We start from the raw sequence: 21,649 nt of genomic DNA on the forward strand, positions 1-21,649 counted from the left end.
GGGTATCGGGGCGATTCTGGGGGGGTTCAGGGGCCGGGGGGAGAGCAGGGGGCGACTGGAGGCTTTAGGTGGCACTGAGCGATTGGGGGGGGTCCTCCGGGGGGATTCGGGTGCAGGGGGAGATCTGGGGAGGGTTAGATTGTCGGGGGTGATTTGGAGGGCAGTGCGGGGGCTGCGGAGCGTCTGCGGGTCATCTGAGGGGGCTGCAGATACCAATGAGTGACCTGAGGGGGGGTTGGGGGTTATTGGGTGTCGGGGGGATTCTTGGGGCACTTTGGGGGTTTTTCAGTTGCCAGAGAGCTGAAGGGGTGTTTTGAGGGGCTTCATCTGCCAGGAAGTGACACTGAGGGACCTTGGGGGAATTTGAGCACCAGGGAGTGACTGGGGGGGGGGGGGGGCGGGGGCCGGGGTTGACTGGGGGGGCAGGTTGGGGATTTTAGATGCCAGGCAGCAAGTTAAGGAGCATCTTCGGGGGCTTTAGGTGCCAGGGTGTGATTTGGGGGAGGGTTCAGGTGCCAGGGAATCTTTGAGGGGCATTCAGGTACCATGGAGTTATTTGGGGGGGGGGCATTTCGGGTCCTTAAGGTGCTGCAGAGTGACGGGGAGCACCGTTCGGGAGACGTCGCGTGCATTTGGGGCACGTTTCGGGGTTCCTCACGCTCCCCTTCCCCTTGCAGCCCTGCAGCCATGTTCTCAGAGGTCACCCCCCCACCGGGGCACACCCTGCTGGGCCCCCCCTCGGCCGAGCCCCCCACCTTTGCCCGCGCCGGCAGCAACTTTGCCGACCGTTCGCAGCCCTTCCGCCTGGGGGAGCGCAGCTTTGGCCGGCAGTACGCGCACCTCTACGCCACGCGGCTGCTGTGCATGCGGCCCCGCCTGGAGCAGCAGGCACGGCTCCGATGGGGTGAGCGCCCCCCCGCTCCTCAGTCCCTCGCTGCTCCCCGCTTTTCCTTTCTCCCCGGGGGGACCCCGACATGCTGTTCCATTGTCCCGCGGCGTGCAGCGTATTTCTGGGATTGTTTTTCTTTTTGGAATGCCCAGTTGCCCCCCAGGCACACGGAGCGGGGGTTGGAGCTGCTCGGCTCAGCACGCTGCTTCCTGCCTCCAGGCAGTCGCATTCCTGGCGTTGCTGGTGCCGTTCCCAGCCCCCACCTCCCCCCTCTCATCCCATCCCAGTGCCAAACCCTCACCCGTTCTGTCTGTGGGACTGGCGCATTGCTCACCCTCGTACTTCCCACCCCAAAACCCAGCGGGGTGACAAAGCCTGGAGGGACACCGCAGACACGGGGACACCCTTCGATGGCTGCTTTCCCAGCACTGAAGCAGGATGAGGGGTTTGCTCCGGAGACCTTGAAGCTCCGGGGCGGCGTTTTGGGGAGCAGTCGCAGCGTGGTGGAGGGGGGAAGCAATGGGTGCAGGCTGAGCCGCGCGGCCCCGCAGGTGATGGCGTGCTGCTGCGGAAGCTGTGCCAGCTGCAGGCAGGCGAGCAGTGCTGCGTGGTGGGGACGCTCTTCAAGGCCATGCGGCTGCAGCCCTCCATCCTGCAGGAGATCAACGAGGAGGTAGGGTGACCCCCCCACCCTGCTGCTTCCTCCTTGGCCGCCGTGCTGGCGGCACGCTAAGTGAAAGCAGCCCGGCGCCGGCACGCAGCTGGAGAGCAGCCCTGGCACAGGCCACGCACCCCACGAACCCGGGGTCCCTCTCTTGCTGTGTCCCCCCAGCACAACCTGGTGCCACAGCCCCCCCTGGCCAAATACGTGGACCCGTCGGATGAGCTGGTGCTGGAGGACGAGCTGCAGCGCATCAAGCTGACAGGGAACATTGAGGCATCAAGGCTGGTGACAGGTAGGGGATGCACGGGTGGTGGCGGCCCGGAGAGCCGCGGTGAGGCTGAGTGCCCCCCACCCGCTGCAGGCACTGTGCTGGCCGTGTATGGCCACGAGCAGGAGGATGGCAAGTTCCTGGTGGAGGAGCACTGCTTCGCCCACCTGCCCCCACAGCTGCCGTGGCAGGGACCCAGCGCCGACAGGTGAGTCCTTGTGGCGTCCCCGGGGTGTCCCCACACGGCCCCGGGGACCATTTGTCCCATCCGTCTGGAGGGACGCAATGGGGGCTGCAGCCTTCTGCCCGCCCCCCGCCCAGGTTCGTGCTGCTGGCCTCGGGGCTGGGGTTGGGCAGCGGCAGCGGCGAGTCCCTGCTGGGCACTCAGCTGCTGGTGGACGCGGTGACGGGGCAGCTGGGTGCTGAGGGCCAGCAGAGCTGTGCTGCGCTCATCTCCCGCGTCCTGCTGGCTGGGAACCTTCTGAGCCAGAGCACGCAGAGCCGCGACAGCCTGCACAAGGTATGGTGACAGTGGGGGGCCCGGCAGGAGGGAGGGAGGGATGGAGAGAGATCATGATCCTCACTGCATCCTCGCTGCTGCAGGCCAAGTATTTGACCAAGAAGACGCAAGCTGCCAGCGTGGAGGCGGTGAAGATGCTGGACGAGATCCTGCTGCAGCTCTGTGTGAGTGCCTGGGCTGGCGGAGCGGCTCCTGCAGCCCCTCGGGCCCCCAACAGCCCTGCTGTGCCTGCAGAGCTCCGTGCCTGTGGACGTGATGCCTGGGGAGTTTGACCCCACCAACTACACGCTGCCGCAGCAGCCGCTGCACCGCTGCATGCTGCCCCTCTCCAGTGTCTACCCCACGCTGCAGCTCGTCACCAACCCTTACCAGGCTGACGTGGACGGTGTCCGGTGAGGCACGGAGCGTCACGCAGGCTGGGATGCCGCTGGTGGCACGGGGCTCTGCTGCAGGTTGTGCTGAGTACAGATCCGCCCTCAAAATCCAGGTTCTTGGGGACGTCGGGGCAAAACATCAGCGACATCTTCAAGTACAGCAGCATGGACGACTACCTGGAGATCCTGGAGTGGACGCTGCTGGCGGGGCACATCAGCCCCACGGCCCCTGACACGCTGGGTAAGGGGCTGTGGGTCCCAGTGCCATGCAGGGGGGTGCGGGGTCGGATTCCGCAGCTCACTCTGCTCCTCCAGGCTGCTACCCCTTCTACAACTCGGATCCCTTCATCCTCACCGACTGCCCACACGTCTACTTCTGTGGCAACGCACCCAGGTTCCAGTCCAAGCTGCTGACAGGTGGGTGATGGACAGCTGCTGCCCGTCCCCATCCCCGTCCCCGCTCGCGTTTGATGCCCGCCTGTCCTGCAGGGGAGGATGGGCAGCGGGTGCTGCTGGTGGCAGTGCCGGCCTTCAGTGCCACGCAGACCGCCTGCCTCGTCAACCTGCGCAACCTCAGCTGCCAGCCCATCAGCTTCTCCGTCTTCGGTGCCGAGGATGACAGCGACATGGAGGTGGGGCAGTGACAGCGGACGTCACCTCACCGTCCTCCTGCGCCGTACGGTGGGAGAAGCAATGCAGTGCTGCTACCAATACAGCTTTGTTTATTTGTGTAACAAAACCACGCCAGGGCCCTGCCCTGCTTCATCCGTGCCCGGGCGCGGGAACGCGCGTCTCTGTGCCCGCCCGGCCCGGGGCTCCGGGAGCGCGCACGGTGCCCACGCGGAGCGCCGGGAGGCGGAGCGAGGGGCCGGGCGTCCCCTAGTCGCCAAAGTTCACGGTGTAGGTCTCCGCGGTGGTGAAGGGCCGCGCCGTCCCCGTGCCCTCGTCCCACACCTCCGTCACCGTCACCAGCTCGGTCACCACCTCCGTCTCGGTCTCCATCTCCCAGGTGCCCGCCGTGGGCGGCTCCTGGCTCCACGGCGCGTTCGTGGTGCTGCTGAACGTGGGCAGCGCCGTGCGGGGGGGTGGGGCGGTGGGGAGGGCGGCGGGGCCGGCGGTGGCGTTCAGTCGCCGCAGCCTCATCCGCTCGCGGAGCCGCTGCCGGAGCCGCAGGCGCTGGCGCAGCCGCAGGCGCTCGCGGAGCGTCATGGGGCGGCCGGGCACCACGCGGCGGATGGGCCGGTTCCCGTTCATGGCCATGATCTCGCGGATGCGCTTCCAGTTGGAGCGCGCCAGCACGAAGTTGCACTGCGTGGCGCCGATGTCGTAGAAGACGCTGCAGGTCTTCGTGCTGGGGTTGTAGCCCTCGGCCCGCGCCGACACGCGGTACTCGCCCGGGTTCAGGATGCGCCAGTAGTCGCCGCCGCTGGCTGCGGTGCCGAGGGGTGAGGGGCCGCGGGGTCCGAGGGTCCGAGTGCCGCAGCCCGTGGCGCCCCGGCCCGGCTCCTACCTGTCCTGATGCTGTGCTTGATGCCGCTCACCACGATGGTGGCGTTGGCGATGGGCTCTCCCTGCTGGTCCGTCACCAAACCCTTGATCCCGCGGTGGGTCTGCGCACAAGGGGACGAGGGCAGTGCGTTCGGTGCGAGGGGACGACGGCCAGCTCCCGGCGCCGCCTCCCCGTGCCTACCTGCTCCATGAAGGTGAGCAGTGACTCCTTGTTGTTCTCCCACTCCTGCTGCAGCTCGCTCTCGTGGGGGAACTTGTCACAGCCCAGGTAGATGGAGAGCTCCAGGCAGTTGGTGTGCAGGTAGCTGAAGTCATTCATGCCTGCCGAAATCCCCGTGGGATCGGCGCTGCGGGTCACCGCCTCCCCCACCCCCGGCTCACAGCGGCACCCTGAGGTGGGAACGTCTCCTCAGAGAGTCCAAGGGGCTCCGCCTGGGCGCCCACTTACTGCCGGCCCGCGGCCGCCACTTGGCCCCCTGCACGATGCCCATGGCGTCGGTGACGTCCTGCGCATGGCAGCCCCCGCGGAAGGTCTCCGTCATGGTGAGGTGCGCCGAGGCGTAGGAGATGGCCAGCCAGCGGAACACGGCGTGGTCGGGCGTCTCGTGCACCTCGGGCCGCTCGCTGTCCTCGTCCTCGTCCGGCGGGCGCAGGGCTGCGGGGCTCTCGCTGTGGGGCCGCGCTGCGTCGAAGGGGAAGGAGACCAACTTCTCCCCGCCCTGCAGGTTGGCTCCCAGCACGAAGGGGTTCTTCTCCATCCAGGCCATGACGGCTCGCGTCTCCACGGCCACCTGGAGAGGGGACGCCATGCCACCCGTCCCACCGTGCCACTGCCGTGCTCACAGGGCAGGCGGGCGCTCACCGCAGCGTCCTGCAGGTAGTGCTCTGGGACGGGGATGTGATGGCCGGGGAAGCGGTGCGGCACCAACTGCCGCTCCTCGGCTGCCCACAGCGGGGACGTCAGGTCGGGGAAGTTCTCAAACAGGTCGAAGCCCTCCTCCGTCCAGTGGCCCAGCGCCCAGTTGCCCAGCTCGGAGCCCTGAGGGAGCGGCGACGGCCCCATGGTGCCACCGCTGCCCCCGCGCCACCATTGTCCCGCTGCCACCGCCGCCCCATTTCGCCACCTCCCATATGACACCGCTGTCAGTGCCACCATCCCAATGCCACCACTGTCCTACTGCCACGACCCCAGCGCAACTCCCACCCCGTTGCTGCCACCTCCATCCCACTGCCACCATCCCAACGCCGTCACCATACCAGTGCCACCACCATCCTGGTGCCAGCATCCCAGTGCCACTACTTCAGTCCCACCACCATCCCCCTGCCACCACCCCAGTGCCAGCATCGTCCCACAACCACCATCCCAATTCCACCACCATCCCCCAGCCACCATCCCAGTGCTACCATCCCAATTCCCCCACCATTCCATGGCCACCAGCCCAGTGCCACCATCATCCAGTGTCACCATCTCAGGGTCACCAGCATCCGACTGCCACAATCATCTCACTGCCACCACCTGTGAGTGCTACCATCCCAGTGCCACCACCACTCCAATGCCTCCACCATCCCAGTGCCACCATCCCAGTGCTACCATCATCCCAATGCCACCACCATGGTTCCAGCATCCCAGTGCTACCGTTCCACAGCTACCACCCAGTGCCACCGCTCCAGTACCACCACCACCCCAGAGCCACCACCTCCGCAGTGCCACCACGCGCAGCCCCCCGCCCTCACCGCCTCCTGTGCCAGCTCGTAGCCATCGGGGTTGAGCGCTGGCACGAGGTGGATGCGCGTCTCGGTGACCAGGCTGCGCACGCGGGGGTTGCCATCCTGGTACTCCTTGCACAGGAACTGCATCAGCAGCAGCAGCAGCTCGCGGCCCAGCGCCTCGTTGCCATGCAGCCCCGCCGTGTAGCGGAACTCGGGCTCTCCTGTGGGGAGCCGTGGGTGCGGGGTGTGTGGGGCTGGGGGTGAGCTCAGCCCTACTGCGTATGGGGCCACTGGTAGGATCAGGGCCTGGGTTGGTTTTGGGGTCAGAGTTAGGGTTAGGGTCAGCTTTAGGGCTGGGGTGAGGGTTAGCTGTGGATTTAGGGTCATAGTTAGGGTTGGGGTTAGCTTTAGGGCTAGTGTTAGCTTTAGGGTCAGGGTTAAGGCTAGGGCTAGAGTTAGTTTTAGGTTTAGGGTTAGGATTAGGGTTAGCTTTAGAGTTTGGATAATATATAGGGTTAAAGTTTGCAATTAGGGTAAGGGTTTGGTGTTAGCACATAGGTAACAGGGCTAGTGCTTAGGGTTAGGGTTGAGCTGTGGGTTAGACCAACATCAGGGTTAGGTATAGCAGGGTTAAAGCTCGACTTTAGGGTGAAAGTTAGGGTTGGTTTTAGGGTTGGTTGGGTTTGGGATAACGGTTAGGTTTAGATTTGGAGTTGAGGTTAGTTATTTGGTTAGGGTTAGGGTTGTATTTGGGATTAGGGGATGGTAGGGTTAATGTCAGGTAAGGCTTTGGCCGTTGCTGCAGTGGGACAAGATTGGTGTCAGGGCTCCTCAGGCGCGGGTACGGCAGTGACAGAACTCAGGGCACGGCCACCTCCAGGTCCCCACGCCCCCCCTCACCCGTCTCATGCTCCCCCGGGTTGTCAGAGATCTCCATGGCGTAGATCTTCAGCCCCCGCGAGCTCTTGCCGATGTTGTAGATGCGGGTGATGGTGGGGCACTCCTCGTTCACCACCTTCATCAGCTGCGGGGGCAGAGGGAGAGGACAGGCGCTGGGAGGCGGCGCGGGGACGCGGCTGGGACGGCGCCACCAAACCCACCTGCCTCATGTCCTTGTAGCTGTGGTGACGGAAGTCCAGGTTGTCGGCTGATGTCACCTCATTCTGCTGCGCGTAGTAACTGCTGACAGCTGCGGGGACAGCGATGTGGCCACGGCGCCCCGGGGTCCACGGCCCCCGTGTCCCCTCCCCGATGCCACTCACGGGAGAGAGGACAGCCCAGCACCTCCAGCCGCAGGCACAGGCTGCCGTTCCACGTCTGCGGGTACACGCGGATGTAACGCGCCACCATGGGCTCGGGGAACTCGGTCAGCACCGGCGTGTCCTTGTCCACATTGCCATAGAACTTCTGCAATGGGGCACAGCAGGGTGGCACCGTGTCCCCATCACGTCCCCGCGTCACCCCATGCCCCCCCCCCCCTACCATCTCCTCGTAGCCGTTGGTGTACATCACCCAGTTCTGACTGTCGTTGCTGAAGCCCACATAGAAGCTGGTGACGAAGTCCTCGCTGCGGGAGGGACGGAGGGGACGGCGTGGGACCCCGCAGTGCCACCCCTTGGCCCCTCCGGCCCCCGCCACCCGCCGGCCCCGTACTGGATCTGGGAGTCCCGTCCCTGGGTGATGACGCCGGTGAACTTGGTGGTGCGGCGCGTGTCCACCTCCAGCCAGTGCGCACGGCTGTCGTCCTCTGCACACCACGCACCGTCAAAGAAATCGTCCTCGTTGGGACCCGCCTGGGGACAGCAAGGGGACACAGATGGGGTGAGGAGGGGACGGGGATGGGGATGGGAATGGAGACGGGATGGGGAGGGGATGGGGATGGAGATGGCAATGCGGTGATGATGGGATGGGGTGAGATGAAATGGGAAAGGGGATAGGGACCAAAATAGCGATGGGGTCACGGTGGGATGGGAAGGAAACAGGGAAAGGGATTGAGACAGTGATGGGGTGAGGATGGGATGACAGTGGGGTAGAACAGGATAGGGACTGATAGCAATGGGGTGATGATGGAACGAGGATGGGGGTAGAATGGGATGGGATAGGAATGGGAACACGGGTAGGGATGGGATGGGATGGGATGGGATGGGATGGGATGGGATGGGATGGGATGGGGACGGGATGGGATGGGATGGGATGGGATGGGATGGGATGGGATGGGATGGGATGGGATAGGATGGGATGGGGTGAGATGGGGTGAGTGGGATGGGATGGGATGGGATGGGATGGGATGGGGGAGAAGGTGGATATGGGATGGGGACGGGATGGACGCCCACCTGCATGTTGAGGCGGCCACGCTGTGCACCCAGCCCATGGCGCAGCATGGAAGAGGCCAGGATCTGGTCATCCTCCACACGGTGGGACTCCATGCCGATGGGAGGGCACCCTGTGGGGACAGGGGATGGGAAGGCTGTGGCACTGCAGCGTAGCGTCCCCGCACACAGGGATGGGAACACTCACTTGTCTTCTCCTCTGGTGCTGCCCACTCATCCTCATCTGGCTCCCACTTCTTCCCACCTGGCTTTTTGGGTTTTCCTAGAGGAAAGGCACACGGTGAGGGGGGCACAGGCTGAGTGGGGACACAAGGTTGGGAGCACCCACCTTTGCTGTCCCGGCCCTTCTCCTCTGCCCACGGATCCTCCTCCTCCTCCTTGCTGCTGCCACCCTTCTTGGGCTTCCCTGGTGGGAAAGCAGTCATAAGGGACGGGAACAGGGACAGATGTGGGAATGGAAAAGGAGTAGGGATGGTACAGGGACAAGGACAAGGATGGGACAGGGACAGGAATCAGACAGGGACAAAAACGGGCCAGACAGAGATGGGGATGGGGACAGGGCTGTGCCACTGCCTCTCACAGGGCTTCAACTTCTCCTCATCTGTCTCCATCTCCTCCTCTTTCTCCGGTTGCTTCTTGGGCTTGGGCGGTGGGAGCAGCCCGTAGTCGACTATGGGGTGGGGATGGTAGTGAGGGGCTGGGATGCCCCTGGGGACCCCTCAGAGCCCCCTGGGAGCAGGGGATGGGGCTGGGGGTCACTCACAGTCATCGTAGTCGGGTCGCTCCCAGCCCTCCTCGTAGTCGCGCTCGGTCACGGGGCCGGGCAGCGGTGCGGGGGGCTCCTCTGGTGTGGCTGGGGATGGGCAAAGGGTTTGGGGTGCCTATGGGGTCCCCTATGCCCCTGCAGGGTCAGCGTGTCCCTACGGTGTCTTCATGCTACTGTGAGGCCCCCCCTTACCACAGGGGGTCCCCACATCCCTGAAGGGTTTCCCCTATCTCCATGAGATCCCTACACTCCCACGGGCTCCTCCGTGTCCCTTTGGGATCCTCTATAGCCCCTATAGGGTCCCCACATCCTGCAGAAACCTGCGTATCCCTACAGGATTCCTACAGCTCCTGTGAGGTTCTCCTGTCCCTGCTGAGTTCACATGCCATTATGGGGTCCCCATGTCCCTGCAGGAACCCTGTGGGATGTTCATATCCCATAGGATCCCTGTAACCCCCACGGAGTCTCCATGCCCCTGCAGGAATCTGGATGTCTCATGGGATCCCCCTGCTCCTGTAGGGTCCCCCTGGACCTATAGGGTTTCTTGTTGTTTAGTGTCCCCATTTCCATGCAGGAGCCCACCATTCCTATGGGATCCCTATACCTCTAGAGGTCCCCATGCCCCTATAGAGTCCTAATGCCCACATAAGGGACCTCCACATCCCCATCGATGACCCCTGCAGGATTGCCATGCCTCCATGGGGCTCCCTGCACCCCCCACACCAGGACGTCCCCATGCCCCCCCATCCCTGGTGACCCCAAACCCCACTCCCAGCCCTGGGGTCACCCCCAGCCCGTGTCCCCGCACTGACGCGCTGCCATCTCCGGTTGCGGCCAGACCCGGTCGGGTTTCCTCCTGTATGGGGGTTTGCGGGGCTTCTGCTGCCGCCGGATGTACTCAACTGGGGACAGAGGGGGACACTGATGGCGGGGCCGTGAGGGGGTGAGACCCCACGGTGCCCCGTGAGCCCCAGCGCCGTACAGTCCTCATAGTCCTCCCGCTCCAGCTGCTCGTTGTAGTCCAGCGTTGGCGGCTCCGGCTCTTCAGGGACCTCTGCAGGGTGACAGGGGGACGTGGGACAAGGAGGTCGGGGGGTGATGTCAGGATGGGGGGAGGTGTCCCGGAGATGAGGGACACGGCAGCAGGGCACGGGGAGGTGGTGACACGGGGTGGCTCTCACCTGCCTCAGGCTCAGGGCGCTGATCCTCCCGGCCCCACTTCCAGCGCTGGGTTGGCCGCTCCTCCAGCTCCTCTGGGGATGGAGACACGGGGGGTGTGGGGTGGGACACGGCCAGCATTGCGCTTTGCCCCCACGGAGCCCCTCGGTGCCCCCCCCGCTCACCTCGCTCTCTGCCATCCTCCTCCTCCTCCTCCTTCTCCTCGGGGACCCACGGCTGCCCCACAGACAGCGATGTCCCCGGTCCGTCCTCACCCCGCGGGGGCTGTGGGGCTGTGGGGGGCTCCCAGGGGGTGTCGGGTGGCTGCGGTGGCCTCGTGTCCAGGGGCTTCTTGGTGGCCTTGGGGGGTTTCTCTTTGGGGGGTTTTTCCTTGGGGGGCTTCTCCTTGGGGGATTTCTCTTTGGGCTTTTTGGAGCCCTTGGGGGGCTTTTCAGAGCCTTTGGGGGGCTTCTCCTTGGGTTTCTTGGGGGGCTTCTCCCCGTCAGCCTTCTTGTCCCTGTCCCTGTCCCTGTCCCTGTCCCTGTCCCTGTCCTTCTTGGAGCCCCGGGCTCTCTCTTTGGGTTTCTTGGTGGGCTTGGGCCCTTTGTCCTTCTTGGGCTTCTTGGGTTCCTCAGGCTCCATCAGCCGCTGCGGGGGCTCTGTGGGAGCAGGGTGGGATGGAGGCACCCCCTGCCAAGTGCCCCCAACCCCCCCTGTGCCCCCGCTCAGTGCCCCCAGCCCTGCCCAGCACTTCCAGTTCTGTCAATCTCAGTTCACCCCACCTCATTTCACACCCCCCCAGTTCCCCCCTTGTCATTACATCAAGTAATTGCCATCCCAGTGCTCTCATCTTGGCTCCCCTCATCCCAGTTCCCTTCATCCCAGTGCCCCCACCTCAATTCTCCCCCATCCCAGTGTCCTCATTCCAGTTCCTCCCATCCCAGTTCCACCACTCCAGTGCCCCACACTCCATTACCCCCATCCCATTACACCCATCCGATCATTTCCATCCCATTACCCCCACCCCAGTTCCCCCCACCCCTTCACACCCCATTATCTCCCACCCCATCACCCCCATACCATTACCCCCATCCCAGTTCCTCCCTCCCCAGTCCCACTTTCCACCCCATCACCCCCATTCCATTATCCCCCACCCCATTACCCCCATCCCATCGCTTCCATCCCATTATCACCACCCCACTCCCTCCCCCCCCAGCCGCCCATTACCACCCCATTTTCCCCATCCTACTACCACTGTCCCAGCTCCCTCCATCCCATTTCCCCATCCCAGTCCCTCTCCCCCAGTCCCCAATCCCACTCCATTATCCCCATCCCATTACCACTTTCCCAGCTCCCTCCATCCCTTTGCTCCCACCCCACGACCCCCATCCCATCGCTTCCATCCCCTTAGCCCCATCCCAGCGCCCCCCACCCCATCACCCTCCCCCCAGCCCCCTTCCCAACCCACGACCCCCATCCCGTCACCCCTTCCCCCAGCCCCCCGTGCCCCCCCACCCCGCGCTCACCGCCGTCCCCCGCTCCCCGCTCCCCGCCGGTCCCGGGCTGAGCTCCGAGCCGCACATCGCTGCCATCCCCTCCCGCAACGCCGTCCACGGGCGCCAGGAAACCGCGCAGGAACTCTTCGATCTCCGCGTCCGTCAGTGCGGGAGCGGCGGGGCCCGGCCCGGCCCCGGGCAGCAGCGGGAGCAGCAGCAGCAGCGGGAGAAAAGCGGCGGAGCGGGGCGGCATGGCGGAGCGGCACCGGGCGGAGCGGGACGGGACGGGACGGGACGGGATGGGGGGGGGGGGGGGGGGGGGAGGGGCGGCACCGCCCTGCGGGGGGACCGGCGCGGGCCGGAGCGGTACGAGGGCGTGGGACGGAGCTGCGAGGGCATCGCGCTGATATAGCGCTGATATCGCACTGATATCGCACTCACAGCACACTGCCACCGCACTGGCATTGCACTGGCATTGCATTGGCATTGCACTGGCGCTGCAGGGGTGCAGCCCTGCCCTTGGCACTGCACAGCACTACGCTGCCACTGCGCTCCATCGCGTCGGTGCTGCACGGGCACCGCAGGGCAGCAGCACCGCACAGCACTGCACAGCGCCGCACAGCACCGCTCCCCGCTCCCTCGCGCCGCTCAGGACCGGCTCTCCGTGGCACCGGCGCCGCACGGGAGCGGGCACGGCACCGTCCCTGCATTGGCACCGGGCTCAGGACCACCCCTGGGTGCCGCCCAGCATCGGGGTCACCCCCGTTGCCCCATCCCGCTCCCCCAGTCCCTTCACCGGGCCCCGCAGGCTCCCCGGGCCCCACGGAGGCCGAGCCACGTGGCCGAGCCCCCCCGCGCTCGTCACACGCGTGGCCCCCAGCCCGGCTGTGACTCAGCGCCCAGACGCGCCGCGGCGGGGGTGGCGGGCGAGGGGGGCTGCCGTGTGGCGACCACAGCTTCCCAGTTCCTCCCAGTAACTTCCCGGTGCCCCCAGTTCACCCGACGCTCCCCGGTCCCCCCGGTGCTGCGCCCCCCCCCCCCCGTATCAGTGCCGCCCCCCCCCACTTCCAGTCGCCCCATCCAGCAATCCCAGTACAGGAGCTCCCTCTCCAGTACGACCCCCGGACCCCCGCATTAGAATTCGCAGCGCAGTCCCCCCCCCCGGTGCGTCCCCATAGCGCCCCCGCCAGCAGGGCTCCGGGATCCCCAGGAACCCCGTGCCGCACCGACTCCTGGCTGGGGGTCTCATGCCAGCAGCCCCCCGTGGCCACGCGCTCAGGGCGGGGGGACGCGCAGGGCCAGACCCGCCCCCCCAGCCCCTCCCGCCGTCCGCACCCTTTCCTGCTTGAGTCAGCGGCCTCTGACTGCTGCTTCCGGGTGTCCCGCGGCTGTTGGGGCGTCCGCCTGTTTGTCTGTGCGCCCGTCCGGGTGTCCTCCTGTCTGTCCATCAGGGTGTTCTGCCTCTCCTTCTCCTTCTGTGTTTGTCCAAGTGTCCGTCCGTCTGTGTGGCTCACAGGGGTGTCTGTCTGTCCGTCAGAGTGTCTGCGATGGGGGTTGTGTCCATCTGTCTGCTGGGGGCATCCATCTGTCCATAGGGTGTCTGTGATGGGGGTCTGACCACACTTCTGTCTGTCCTTCTGTCCATCAGGGCATCCATCTCCCTCTTGGGGTGCCAACCTGTCTCTCCAGCTGTCTGTCCATCCGTCCACCGCCTTCCCGACGCCATGTACACGGCCCTCCCCAAAAGGTCCCCCACCCTCCAAACCCTCCCCCCACCCCATAACCCCAAAGACCCCTCACCAATGCCCCTCTCCCCGCAGCGGTTCCCCCTTCGGCCCCGCACCCACCCGCCCTGGGCTGCACATCTGGCGCGTGGAGAAGCTGCGCCCGGTGCCGGTCCCCGAGAGCTCGTGGGGTGTCTTCTTTTCCGGGGACGCCTACCTGGTGCTGCACCTGGGGTCCGAGGAGCGAGCCCACCTGCACCTCTGGATCGGTGAGCAATGGGGCGACGGGGCGGCGGGGGACGCGGGGGTCCGGCTGAGCTGTCGTCGCCCACCGCAGGCCGGGAGGCGTCGCAGGACGAGCGGGGCGGCTGCGCCCTGCTGAGCACCCAGCTGAACGCACTGCTGGGCGAGCGGCCCGTCACCCACCGCGAGGCGCAGGGCCACGAGTCCGATGAGTTCATGGGCTACTTCCCCCGCGGCATCACCTACCAGGTGTGGGGCTGGGCATCACCGCTCAACAATGAGCGTCGCCCGTGGGCTCTTGGGTAACCCTGAAGGGCACCGGGCATCGCCAGCGGGCCGTCGGGTGGCCCTGATGGGTGCTGGGCGCTGCCGAGGGTAGCCCTGGTGGGGCCGGCGGGTGCCGGCAGTGGGTCGGTGTCCGTGCTGGGCGCTCAGCACGCCGTGCCGGCAGGAGGGCGGCGTGGACTCGGCCTTCAAGGCGGCGCAGCGCAGCGCTGGCCCCGTGCGCCGGCTGTACCAGGTGAAGGGCCGCAGGAACATCCAGGCCGCGGAGCGGGACCTGAGCTGGGCCAGCTTCAACACCGGCGACTGCTTCATCCTGGACCTGGGAGAGGTGCGTGGCCGCGGCGCTGCCGTCCCCTCCCTGTCCCCCCAGATCCTTCTGCGTGGTGCAGGAAGTGCAGTGTGTCCGTCCGGGTGTCTGTCCGTCCGTTGGGTGTCCTTATGGTCGTCAGGGTGGCTCTCCATCTGTAGGCAGGCTGGCTGTCCTGCTGGCTGTTCATCTGTTGGGGCGTCTGTCTGTCTGTCAGGTGTCCATGTGTCCATAGGGATGTCCGGCTGTCCATCTGGGTGTTCAGCTCTCCTGGGTGTCTGTTCTGAGTATTGCTCTGTTGGGTTCTTCACCTGCCTTTCTGTGTGTCCATCTGTTGGGGCGTCCGTCTGTCAAAGCATCCATCTGTCCAGAACAGCGTCTGACTGTTTTCCCACATGTCCGCCTGTCCGTTTGGGAGTCCATTTACCGGGATGTCTGTCTGTCCTTCTGGATGTCCCTCTATTGGGGTATCTGTCTGTCAAAACAGCCATGAGCCCATAGGGTTGTTAGGCTTTCTGTGTGTCTAGCGGTCCTTCTGGGTGTCTGTCTGTCCTTCCGCAGAGGTCTTCACCCATCTTTTTGGGTGTCCATCTGTTGCAATGCCTGCCTGTCCCTCCAGCTGTGCATCCATCCATCCATCCATCCATCCATCCATCCATCCATCCATCCATCCATCAGGGCACATGTCCCTTCGGGTGGCCTTGGACACATGTTGCCATCCCTGTCCCCAGGCCATCTTCACGTGGTGTGGGGCGCAGAGCAACGTCCTGGAGCGCAGCCGGGCTCAGGAGCTGGCTGCAACCATCCGTGACAGCGAGCGGGGCGGCAAAGCGCGCCTGGAGACGGTGCTGGATGGCGAGGAGCCCCCCGAGATGCTGCAGGTGCTGGGCCCAAAGCCCGCCTTGATGGAGAGCAGCCCTGAGGAGGACGCGGCGGCCGACCGGAAGGCGGGGATGGCTGTTCTCTACAAGGCAAGGCACGAGGGATGCGTGGGGCTGGGCAGGGCTCAGGAACCCCCGTGCTGTGGGCTGGTTGCCCTGCAGTGGGTCAGGTTGCCCAAAGCTCCGTCCAGCCTGGCCTGGGACACCCAGGGCTTTGCTGTGGGTACATAAGGGATGTGTGGACACGGCACTGAGGGTCGGGTTGGCGGTTGGACTTGGTGACGTGAAGGTCGTTCCCAACATAGGTGATTGTAGGATCCTTTGGGCTGTGCTGGCCATGGGGCTGGGCAAGGCCGAGGGACAGCGAGGCGGTCGCAGCAGGGACAAAGGGCCGGTGCTGGCTGTGGGGTGGGGGTGACACGGTGAACACCCCAGGTGTCGGACGCAACGGGGCGCATGGACCTGAGTGAAGTGGCCCGGAGCTGCCCCTTCAACCAGAGCCTGCTGTGCCCTGACGACTGCTTCGTGCTGGACACGGGCGCCGGGGGGAAGATCTACGTGTGGAAAGGTGCCCGGGGATGGGGCAGGGGACAGGGCCACCCCCCGTGCAGCGCTGACGTCCCCATCCGCAGGGCGCAAAGCCAACGAGCAGGAGCGGCAGGCGGCCCTCAGCGTGGCTGAGCAGACCATCGCCCGCATGGGCTACTCGCCCCACACACAGGTGGGTGGAGGTGGCCTGGGGGGCACGGGCCACGACCCCCCATCCCCATTGCGTCCCCATCGCCGTCCCGCAGGTGGAAATCCTGCCGCAGGGCCGCGAGACGCCGCTCTTCAAGCAGTTCTTCAGCAGTTGGAAGTGAGGCGGCACCGTGGGCACAGGGCGGCACAGGGACGGGCTGTGACCCCACTCCCACGCCCACCGTATTCCCCACACCTCCAGCCCTGTGCCAGCTCCAAGCCCAGCCCAGCCCTGCACCATCAGCCCACCCTCACTGTGTCCGAGGCCATGCCGTCCCCACTCCTCTCTTTAAGCCCCTGCCATTCCACCCCCATGCCATCTCTGTCTCCATTCCCATGCCATCCCCACGCCACCCCCCTGCCACCTCCAGCCCCATTTCTCTGGCATCCCATCCCAGTGCCAACCCATCCTTGAGCCCACGCCATCCCCATACCCTGGATCCATCTCCATGCCCATGCTGCCCCCATGCTGCCCCCGTGCCCCCCATCTCTGAGCCCGCGCCATTTCCCTTGCCACATCCATGCCACCTGCATGGCCATGCCATCCCCATGTCACCTCCCTCTCCACTCCCATTCCATGCCACCCCTTCTCAGTGCCATCCCCAAGCCCACGCTGCTGTGCCACATCCCCGCCGTCAGCGCCGTGCCATCCTCACAGCACACAAATAAAGGCATGATGTGAACCCTGTGCCACACTGCAGTGCTGGAATGAAGGACGTGGGGCTGGGGACAGCGGGGGGCGGACGGCAGCCATGGGGCAAGGAGGCCCAGCAGCACCCGTGGGTGCTGAGGTGACCGGGAGGCAATGGGGCACTGCAGCCTGAGCCCCTCTGGTGCCGCCCACCCTGCCTGTGCTGATCAACCTCCTCTCACCCGTTCCTCCCCAGCAATGCCCCCAAGCCTGCGGTTTCTGATCCATTGCAGAACACATCCTGCTCAGCTTCCTCTTAATTAAGGGTTCCTCATTAGCGCTGTTAGAAAGCCGCTCTCCGTGCCAGTGCTGCACTGAAACGTCACCAGTGGTGCAGAGCAACCCTCAGCCATGGGCTGCAGGTGGGGCACAGGGAGCAGGGCGCCCCACAGGGTCCTGACACCAAAGAAAGCCCTTTTATTGACCTGCGGCCAACAGCCGCCGCGTCCTTGATCCCAAAGCAAACCGGGGGGGAGGAAGGCCGCCGCCGCACCGCGCTCTTCCTCCTTCACAGTGAATGGGGCAGGCAGCGCCCACAGCTTGAGGGGGGGCGGGGGGGTCACGGAGGGGTGCTGCCATCGCCCCCCAGAGAGTGCGGGGGGCTCAGGGGGCACAGCACGGTGCTGGGGGAGGGGGGAGGAAGGCAGGAAGCTGGCGCTGCTCGGAAGAACCAGTGGTGGTGGGGGGTCTGGGCACTGCGCGCCCTGCTGCCCTCACTCGAGCAGCTCCACGTAGTTGGCAGGGAACATCCCAAAGTGGCCGTCGGGGCCGTAGCCCCGCCACCATCCCTCGTCGATCATCTCGATGTTGGTGATGATGTTCTCGGGGTCAAAGGAGATCTCGGTGTCATCGGCTGGGAGGGGGGAAAAGGGGGGTGTGGGACAAAGCAGGGGAACCCCTGGGCCCCCCCTGCTGGGAGCACCCCCTCCACCTCGGAGAGACCCCTTCCATTTAGGAGCGCTCTCTCCTCTTTCTGGAGGATCCCACTCCCCCGTCTTGGGGGAACCTGCCCTATTTCAGAGCCTCCCCTCCAGTTTCAGAGGACCCTCTCTCATTTCAGAGGACCCCCCTCCCTCCTCTGAAGAATTCCATTTCAGAGGGACCCCCTCGTTCTGAAGGTCACCCCATTTCACAGGGACCCCTCCTCTTACTGGAGGAACCTTTTGGGGGAACCTCCCCTATTTCAGAGGGCTTTCCCCAGCTCCGAAGGATCTCCTCCCTCACCCCCTCATTTCTATTTCAGAAGAAATCCCCTCTTTTGAGGACCTCCTCCCATTTCAGAGGACCTCCCTCAGCAGAACCCCTCAATTTTGGAGGAACCCCCCTCGTCCATAGGAGCCCCCTCTGCTCCTTTCAGAAGCAACCCTCCATTTTGAAGGAACGCCCCCCGTTTCAGAGGACACCGCCTTATTTTGGGGGCAACCCCCCAGTTCTGGGGCAGCGCTGCTATCCTGGGAGGAACCTCCCCAGGTTCAGAGTGGGTGAAATAGGGTGGCCCCCTATTTCAGAGAAAACTCCCCCATTTCAGGGACCCCCCCCATACCCGCCTGGTAGTCGTAGAGCGCTCGGGCGCACAGCCCCTTCCCCGCCAGCTCGGGCTCCTGCTGGTACCCAGCTGGGTACTGGTACTGAGCTCCATCGTCGTGGTCCTGGGAAGGGAATGGGGGGCACTGAGGGGCGTGCAGCAAACCCAGCGTGGGCTGAGGGCAGCAGAGGCGCCCAGAGGGGATGCAGCCCCATAAAGCCGGACCCTGAAAGCAGAGGCAGAGCCCAACCTGAGGGGGTTCCTCGTAGATGGCTGCGCCGTCAGCTGCATCCTCGTACACATTCTCCCCATCCGGGTGGCTGCCCATCGGGCTCACGCTGTGCCCTGCGGGGGGAACGGCGGCAGCTCAGCCATAGCGCTCCCCCCACAGCGGGGGTCACGGAGCCCCGAGCGGTGCTTCTTATTTGGGGAGGGGAGGGGAAAGGGGGGAGCTGGTGCTCAACGTGAGTCATTGCCTAAAACACCACAGAGAGAAGCTGGTGGGAAGGGCTGCGCTGGAGCTTGGCCAACAGCAGCATCTAGCGGTGAGTGCAGCCCCACGGCACCGAACCGCGGGGGGGGGGGGGGGGGGGCCCCAGCCAAGGGGTCACAAAGTCACAGCGAGGTTGTGGGCACCTCCGGGTCCCTCTGCTCCCACCCAGCACCACGTCCAGGTGGGATGCAGATCTCCAGGAGGAGACCGGGTTCCAAACGGGACCAGGAAGCGTGGCACCAAGGGGGGGGGGGGGGGGGGCGCCCCCCCCCCCCCCCCGCGCCCGCCCCGGGGGGGGGGCCGGGGGGGGGGGGGGTGGGGGCCGGCACGGTGTCCTGCTCCCGCTGCAGGAAGGGGCTGCGCAGCTTGCCTGAAACAGAGAATGGGGGCTGAGGTGGGGCCTTGCCTGCAGCCAGGGGTGGTTTTGGGCACAGACGGCCACTGCCCTCCTTCCTCTCTTTGGAAACCCCCAGAAAGCTGTCAGCCCCCACGGGGCACTGCTTGCCCCCAGTCCAATCCCGGTGCTCCAGCAGCATTCCCACCACGCTGCAGCGCACCCCCGCAAAGCAGTGGGATGGGGACAGCACCAAGCTGAGCGCCCATGGGGTCACCGCCTGCAAACCCTCCCCTGGCTGCAACTGGGCACCCACATCCCCCTGCCCCCCCAGGACCCTCACCTGGCTGTGCAGTGGCTGCAGTGTCCCCAGGTGCCGCCCGCTCCCTCTGCACAAAGATGTCCCGCGGGTTCCCCGGGCGCTGCGCAATCAGTGACGCCGCCTCCTGTGAGTGGAGTGGGGCTTGGGGGGGCGTCCAGTGGGGCAACCCCCAGCTGTGGGGCTGCGGTCTCACCTGGGCTTTCTCCACTGATTCGCTCCTCCGCACGCTGCGGCGCTGCCCGGCCTCACGCTCCTCTGCCTGCTGCTCCTTCTGTGGCACCAGAGGGGACAGTGACAGCCCCACCGCGCGAACCCCAAAGCGGGGGGTGAGCAAAGGGGACATCTGCACCCCAAAAGCCCCAGGGACGGCACGAGGCTCACCCACTGCTGCTGCTCCCGCCTCTCTGCCTCCTGCTGCAGCCTCCTGCAGGGAGACGGGGGGTGACAAAGGGGAGAGAGAAGGGGTGACCAGGGGTGGCAAGGGGCTGGAGGTGCTCAGGACTCACTTCTGGGCCTCGATCTGGCTGGAGCGTGCCTGGAACCTCTGCTCCCTCCCCGCTGCCTCCTGCAGCTCCCTCTCACGCCGCTCACGCTCCAGCCGCTGCCGCTCCTCCTCTGCGCGCCGCTTCTCCTCCAGGCGCCGGTTCTCCTCGTCCTTCTGTTAGGTGCAGGCACCACCTCAGCCCCGCTGTGCTCCGCCACGCGGCCCGCAGTGCTGCTCTGCAGCCCTCACCTCGGCTTTGGCCCAGAAGTGGTCCTTATTGACCCGCTTGATTTCAGACATGGCGTTGGTTTTCTGGTAGACGGAGCCCTGCGCGGGGCGGGCAGCAGAGGGGTCAGAGCAGTGCTGCACAAATGACTTTTCTGCATCCCCCTTCAGAAATGCGCCGACCCCACTGCTTTGTGCTGCCTTCGGTAGGGGTGGAAGGGACCCCACAGCCCATCATTCCCCGCATCCCCACTCCATCTGACCACACAAAAAGTTGTTCTCCATCTTGTTTCTACCTCCCTGTAGGTCCTGCTGGACAGGAATCCGCCCCATAGGACCCACCCAACAGCAAAGGGCACCGCAGTCCCACGCCGTGGGACCCCCAACACCAGCATCAAACCGTCTCCCCATACTCAGTGACGTCACCCCAGCCCCAGACCCACCACAGGGCCTTGTGGCCCGGCGTCCTGGAAGCGGCTGCTCTCTTTGTGGAAGCTGTAGTTGGCCCCCGAGGCCTTGGCCACCTTCTGCATGATGAGCTCGGGCTCCACATCCTCCTCTGCTCGAGCGTTGATGGTGACGTGGGCACCCTGCATGGGGACATTGGGCTCGGGGTAGCACCGAATTGGCTTCCACAGGGGACAGAATGGGGACAGCAGGAGCCAAGCAAACCTTCAGGAAGCTGGCAACGGTGCTGACGTGGTTGGCACAGGCTCCTTTCCGCACATCATTGACGCCTTCACCCGTCTGCGTGGCAAACCAGCAGAGGAACAATGGAATGAGCAATGGAAGAGCGATGCAGAACCAATGGAATGGAAGAGCAGTGGAAGAGCAATGGCACCATGAGCCCCACCCCAGTGGCTCCTTTCCACCCCTTTGATTTGGGATGTCCCACACGTCCCCATCCCAGCTCACCCAGTTGACGAGGACGTATTTGGGCAGGCCGGAGTTGGGGTCCTTCACCCTGCAGAAGGCGTACATCACCTTGCCGCTGTTCAGCTCCTCCACCATCTCCTCCAGGCCGCCCTCTGTGCCGGGACAGGAGCAGGGCTGGGCCAGGGGCATTGGATACGTCCTGGCCACCCCTTGGTGTCCCCAGGGCCGCAGGGAGAGCGAGTGGCACTGGGGGGTACCCAAAATCGCCAGCCTCCCCCCAGCACCGCGCGCATGGGAACCACTCAGGAATGAGGAAACCCACAAGAACGCGCTCACACCCCCAAACCGTTCCCCATAAACATCCCCAAAGTGGAAGGCGGTGGTGTCACAACGGCCAGCCCCAAATCCAGAACCCCCCACACAGCAGGAACGGGGCTTCAACCTCCCGAGCGGCAACCGAAAGGAGTTATGGGGCGGAGGGGCGGGCCGGGCCGGCACCGCTTCCCCATTCCCAAGGCAGGCACCCAGCGCTGGGCGCCCCGCTCACCCCCGCTGCCGGCCACGCGCAGGTCGTTGCTGTTGCCTTCATAGGTGAACAGAGCCCTGTGGGATGGGGGGGGCTGAGTCGCGGCCCCCACCCCCAAAGCCCCGCACCCACACATCCCGAGCCCCGACCCCCAGGCACGCAATGAGCCCCCCGCCCTAAATCACCCCCGCTCCACAGACCCCCCCAGACCCCCAGCTCTGGGCACCCCACACCCTGAATCCCCCCCCCCCGTGCACCCCACGGCCCTCCCAGCCCCTCGCCCCCACGCACCCCACACCCCCAGCCCCCCC

At 65.4% G+C, this 21,649-nt stretch overlaps 4 protein-coding genes across 6 annotated transcripts; 2 read left to right on the forward strand and 2 right to left on the reverse strand.

Annotated features, from left to right (window-relative positions):
- The first annotated feature begins 672 nt into the window (after nucleotides 1-672).
- POLD2 (DNA polymerase delta 2, accessory subunit) lies at nucleotides 673-3,454 on the forward strand. The gene is made up of 10 exons (XM_042892586.1): nucleotides 673-904; nucleotides 1,441-1,562; nucleotides 1,722-1,845; nucleotides 1,915-2,029; nucleotides 2,143-2,341; nucleotides 2,425-2,505; nucleotides 2,576-2,733; nucleotides 2,829-2,956; nucleotides 3,031-3,132; nucleotides 3,205-3,454. Exons 1-10 carry the CDS (start codon nucleotides 688-690, stop codon nucleotides 3,357-3,359), a joined length of 1,401 nt encoding a protein of 466 aa, XP_042748520.1. The 5' UTR covers nucleotides 673-687; the 3' UTR covers nucleotides 3,360-3,454.
- On the reverse strand, nucleotides 3,418-11,937 carry AEBP1 (AE binding protein 1). The gene is made up of 21 exons (XM_042892582.1): nucleotides 11,715-11,937; nucleotides 10,374-10,847; nucleotides 10,212-10,283; nucleotides 10,013-10,084; nucleotides 9,843-9,932; nucleotides 9,028-9,117; nucleotides 8,845-8,934; nucleotides 8,593-8,670; nucleotides 8,452-8,526; nucleotides 8,268-8,377; nucleotides 7,588-7,727; nucleotides 7,417-7,501; nucleotides 7,197-7,341; nucleotides 7,035-7,123; nucleotides 6,835-6,958; nucleotides 5,959-6,155; nucleotides 5,087-5,263; nucleotides 4,673-5,015; nucleotides 4,406-4,545; nucleotides 4,226-4,325; nucleotides 3,418-4,145 (listed from the first exon to the last, which is right to left on the reverse strand). The coding sequence occupies exons 1-21, from the start codon at nucleotides 11,935-11,937 to the stop codon at nucleotides 3,595-3,597; spliced, it is 3,465 nt and encodes a 1,154-aa protein (XP_042748516.1). The 3' UTR covers nucleotides 3,418-3,594.
- A 1,070-nt stretch (nucleotides 11,938-13,007) lies between these two features.
- Nucleotides 13,008-16,550, forward strand: CAPG (capping actin protein, gelsolin like). Of its 3 annotated transcripts, none has more exons than XM_042892591.1 (9): nucleotides 13,008-13,136; nucleotides 13,333-13,431; nucleotides 13,505-13,677; nucleotides 13,746-13,900; nucleotides 14,103-14,264; nucleotides 14,975-15,214; nucleotides 15,560-15,692; nucleotides 15,757-15,845; nucleotides 15,919-16,550. In XM_042892591.1, the coding sequence occupies exons 2-9, from the start codon at nucleotides 13,409-13,411 to the stop codon at nucleotides 15,982-15,984; spliced, it is 1,041 nt and encodes a 346-aa protein (XP_042748525.1). In that variant the 5' UTR covers nucleotides 13,008-13,136; nucleotides 13,333-13,408; the 3' UTR covers nucleotides 15,985-16,550. The 3 variants fall into 3 exon arrangements, with proteins under 3 accessions (XP_042748525.1, XP_042748526.1, XP_042748524.1); XM_042892592.1 differs by having other exon boundaries at nucleotides 13,008-13,122; XM_042892590.1 differs by having other exon boundaries at nucleotides 13,008-13,431.
- Nucleotides 16,551-16,947: 397 nt separating this feature from the next.
- Nucleotides 16,948-21,441, reverse strand: DBNL (drebrin like). The gene is made up of 12 exons (XM_042892588.1): nucleotides 21,360-21,441; nucleotides 20,852-20,964; nucleotides 20,609-20,683; nucleotides 20,380-20,526; nucleotides 19,961-20,038; nucleotides 19,734-19,885; nucleotides 19,609-19,651; nucleotides 19,421-19,498; nucleotides 19,249-19,327; nucleotides 18,329-18,423; nucleotides 18,097-18,202; nucleotides 16,948-17,406 (listed from the first exon to the last, which is right to left on the reverse strand). Exons 2-12 carry the CDS (start codon nucleotides 20,945-20,947, stop codon nucleotides 17,267-17,269), a joined length of 1,089 nt encoding a protein of 362 aa, XP_042748522.1. The 5' UTR covers nucleotides 20,948-20,964; nucleotides 21,360-21,441; the 3' UTR covers nucleotides 16,948-17,266.
- Nucleotides 21,442-21,649: the final 208 nt, after the last annotated feature.

Source organism: Lagopus leucura, unplaced genomic scaffold (genome assembly GCF_019238085.1).
Source record: "Lagopus leucura isolate 7727_CA_CO unplaced genomic scaffold, USGS_WTPT01 146-3_obj-0_obj, whole genome shotgun sequence".
Lineage (NCBI taxonomy): Eukaryota > Metazoa > Chordata > Aves > Galliformes > Phasianidae > Lagopus > Lagopus leucura.

Excerpts from the sequence above, each read along its gene's own strand:
- POLD2 (XM_042892586.1), top strand. The coding sequence starts at position 688 with ATGTTCTCAGAGGTCACCCCCCCACCGGGGCACACCCTGCTGGGCCCC. Across the intron at positions 905-1,440 it reads GCAGGCACGGCTCCGATGGG|GTGATGGCGTGCTGCTGCGG; the intron begins GTGAGCGCCCCC and ends GCGGCCCCGCAG. Across the intron at positions 2,342-2,424 it reads GCCGCGACAGCCTGCACAAG|GCCAAGTATTTGACCAAGAA; the intron begins GTATGGTGACAG and ends TCGCTGCTGCAG.
- AEBP1 (XM_042892582.1), bottom strand. The coding sequence starts at position 11,937 with ATGCCGCCCCGCTCCGCCGCTTTTCTCCCGCTGCTGCTGCTGCTCCCG. Across the intron at positions 6,959-7,034 it reads GCTACAAGGACATGAGGCAG|CTGATGAAGGTGGTGAACGA; the intron begins GTGGGTTTGGTG and ends CTGCCCCCGCAG. Across the intron at positions 6,156-6,834 it reads CCCGGGGGAGCATGAGACGG|GAGAGCCCGAGTTCCGCTAC; the intron begins GTGAGGGGGGGC and ends GGCTCCCCACAG.
- CAPG (XM_042892590.1), top strand. The coding sequence starts at position 13,409 with ATGTACACGGCCCTCCCCAAAAG. Across the intron at positions 13,432-13,504 it reads TACACGGCCCTCCCCAAAAG|CGGTTCCCCCTTCGGCCCCG; the intron begins GTCCCCCACCCT and ends CTCTCCCCGCAG. Across the intron at positions 15,846-15,918 it reads GCTACTCGCCCCACACACAG|GTGGAAATCCTGCCGCAGGG; the intron begins GTGGGTGGAGGT and ends GCCGTCCCGCAG.
- DBNL (XM_042892588.1), bottom strand. The coding sequence starts at position 20,947 with ATGGTGGAGGAGCTGAACAGCGGCAAGGTGATGTACGCCTTCTGCAGG. Across the intron at positions 19,886-19,960 it reads ACTTCTGGGCCAAAGCCGAG|AAGGACGAGGAGAACCGGCG; the intron begins GTGAGGGCTGCA and ends TGCACCTAACAG. Across the intron at positions 19,499-19,608 it reads GGCGGGAGCAGCAGCAGTGG|AAGGAGCAGCAGGCAGAGGA; the intron begins GTGAGCCTCGTG and ends CTGGTGCCACAG.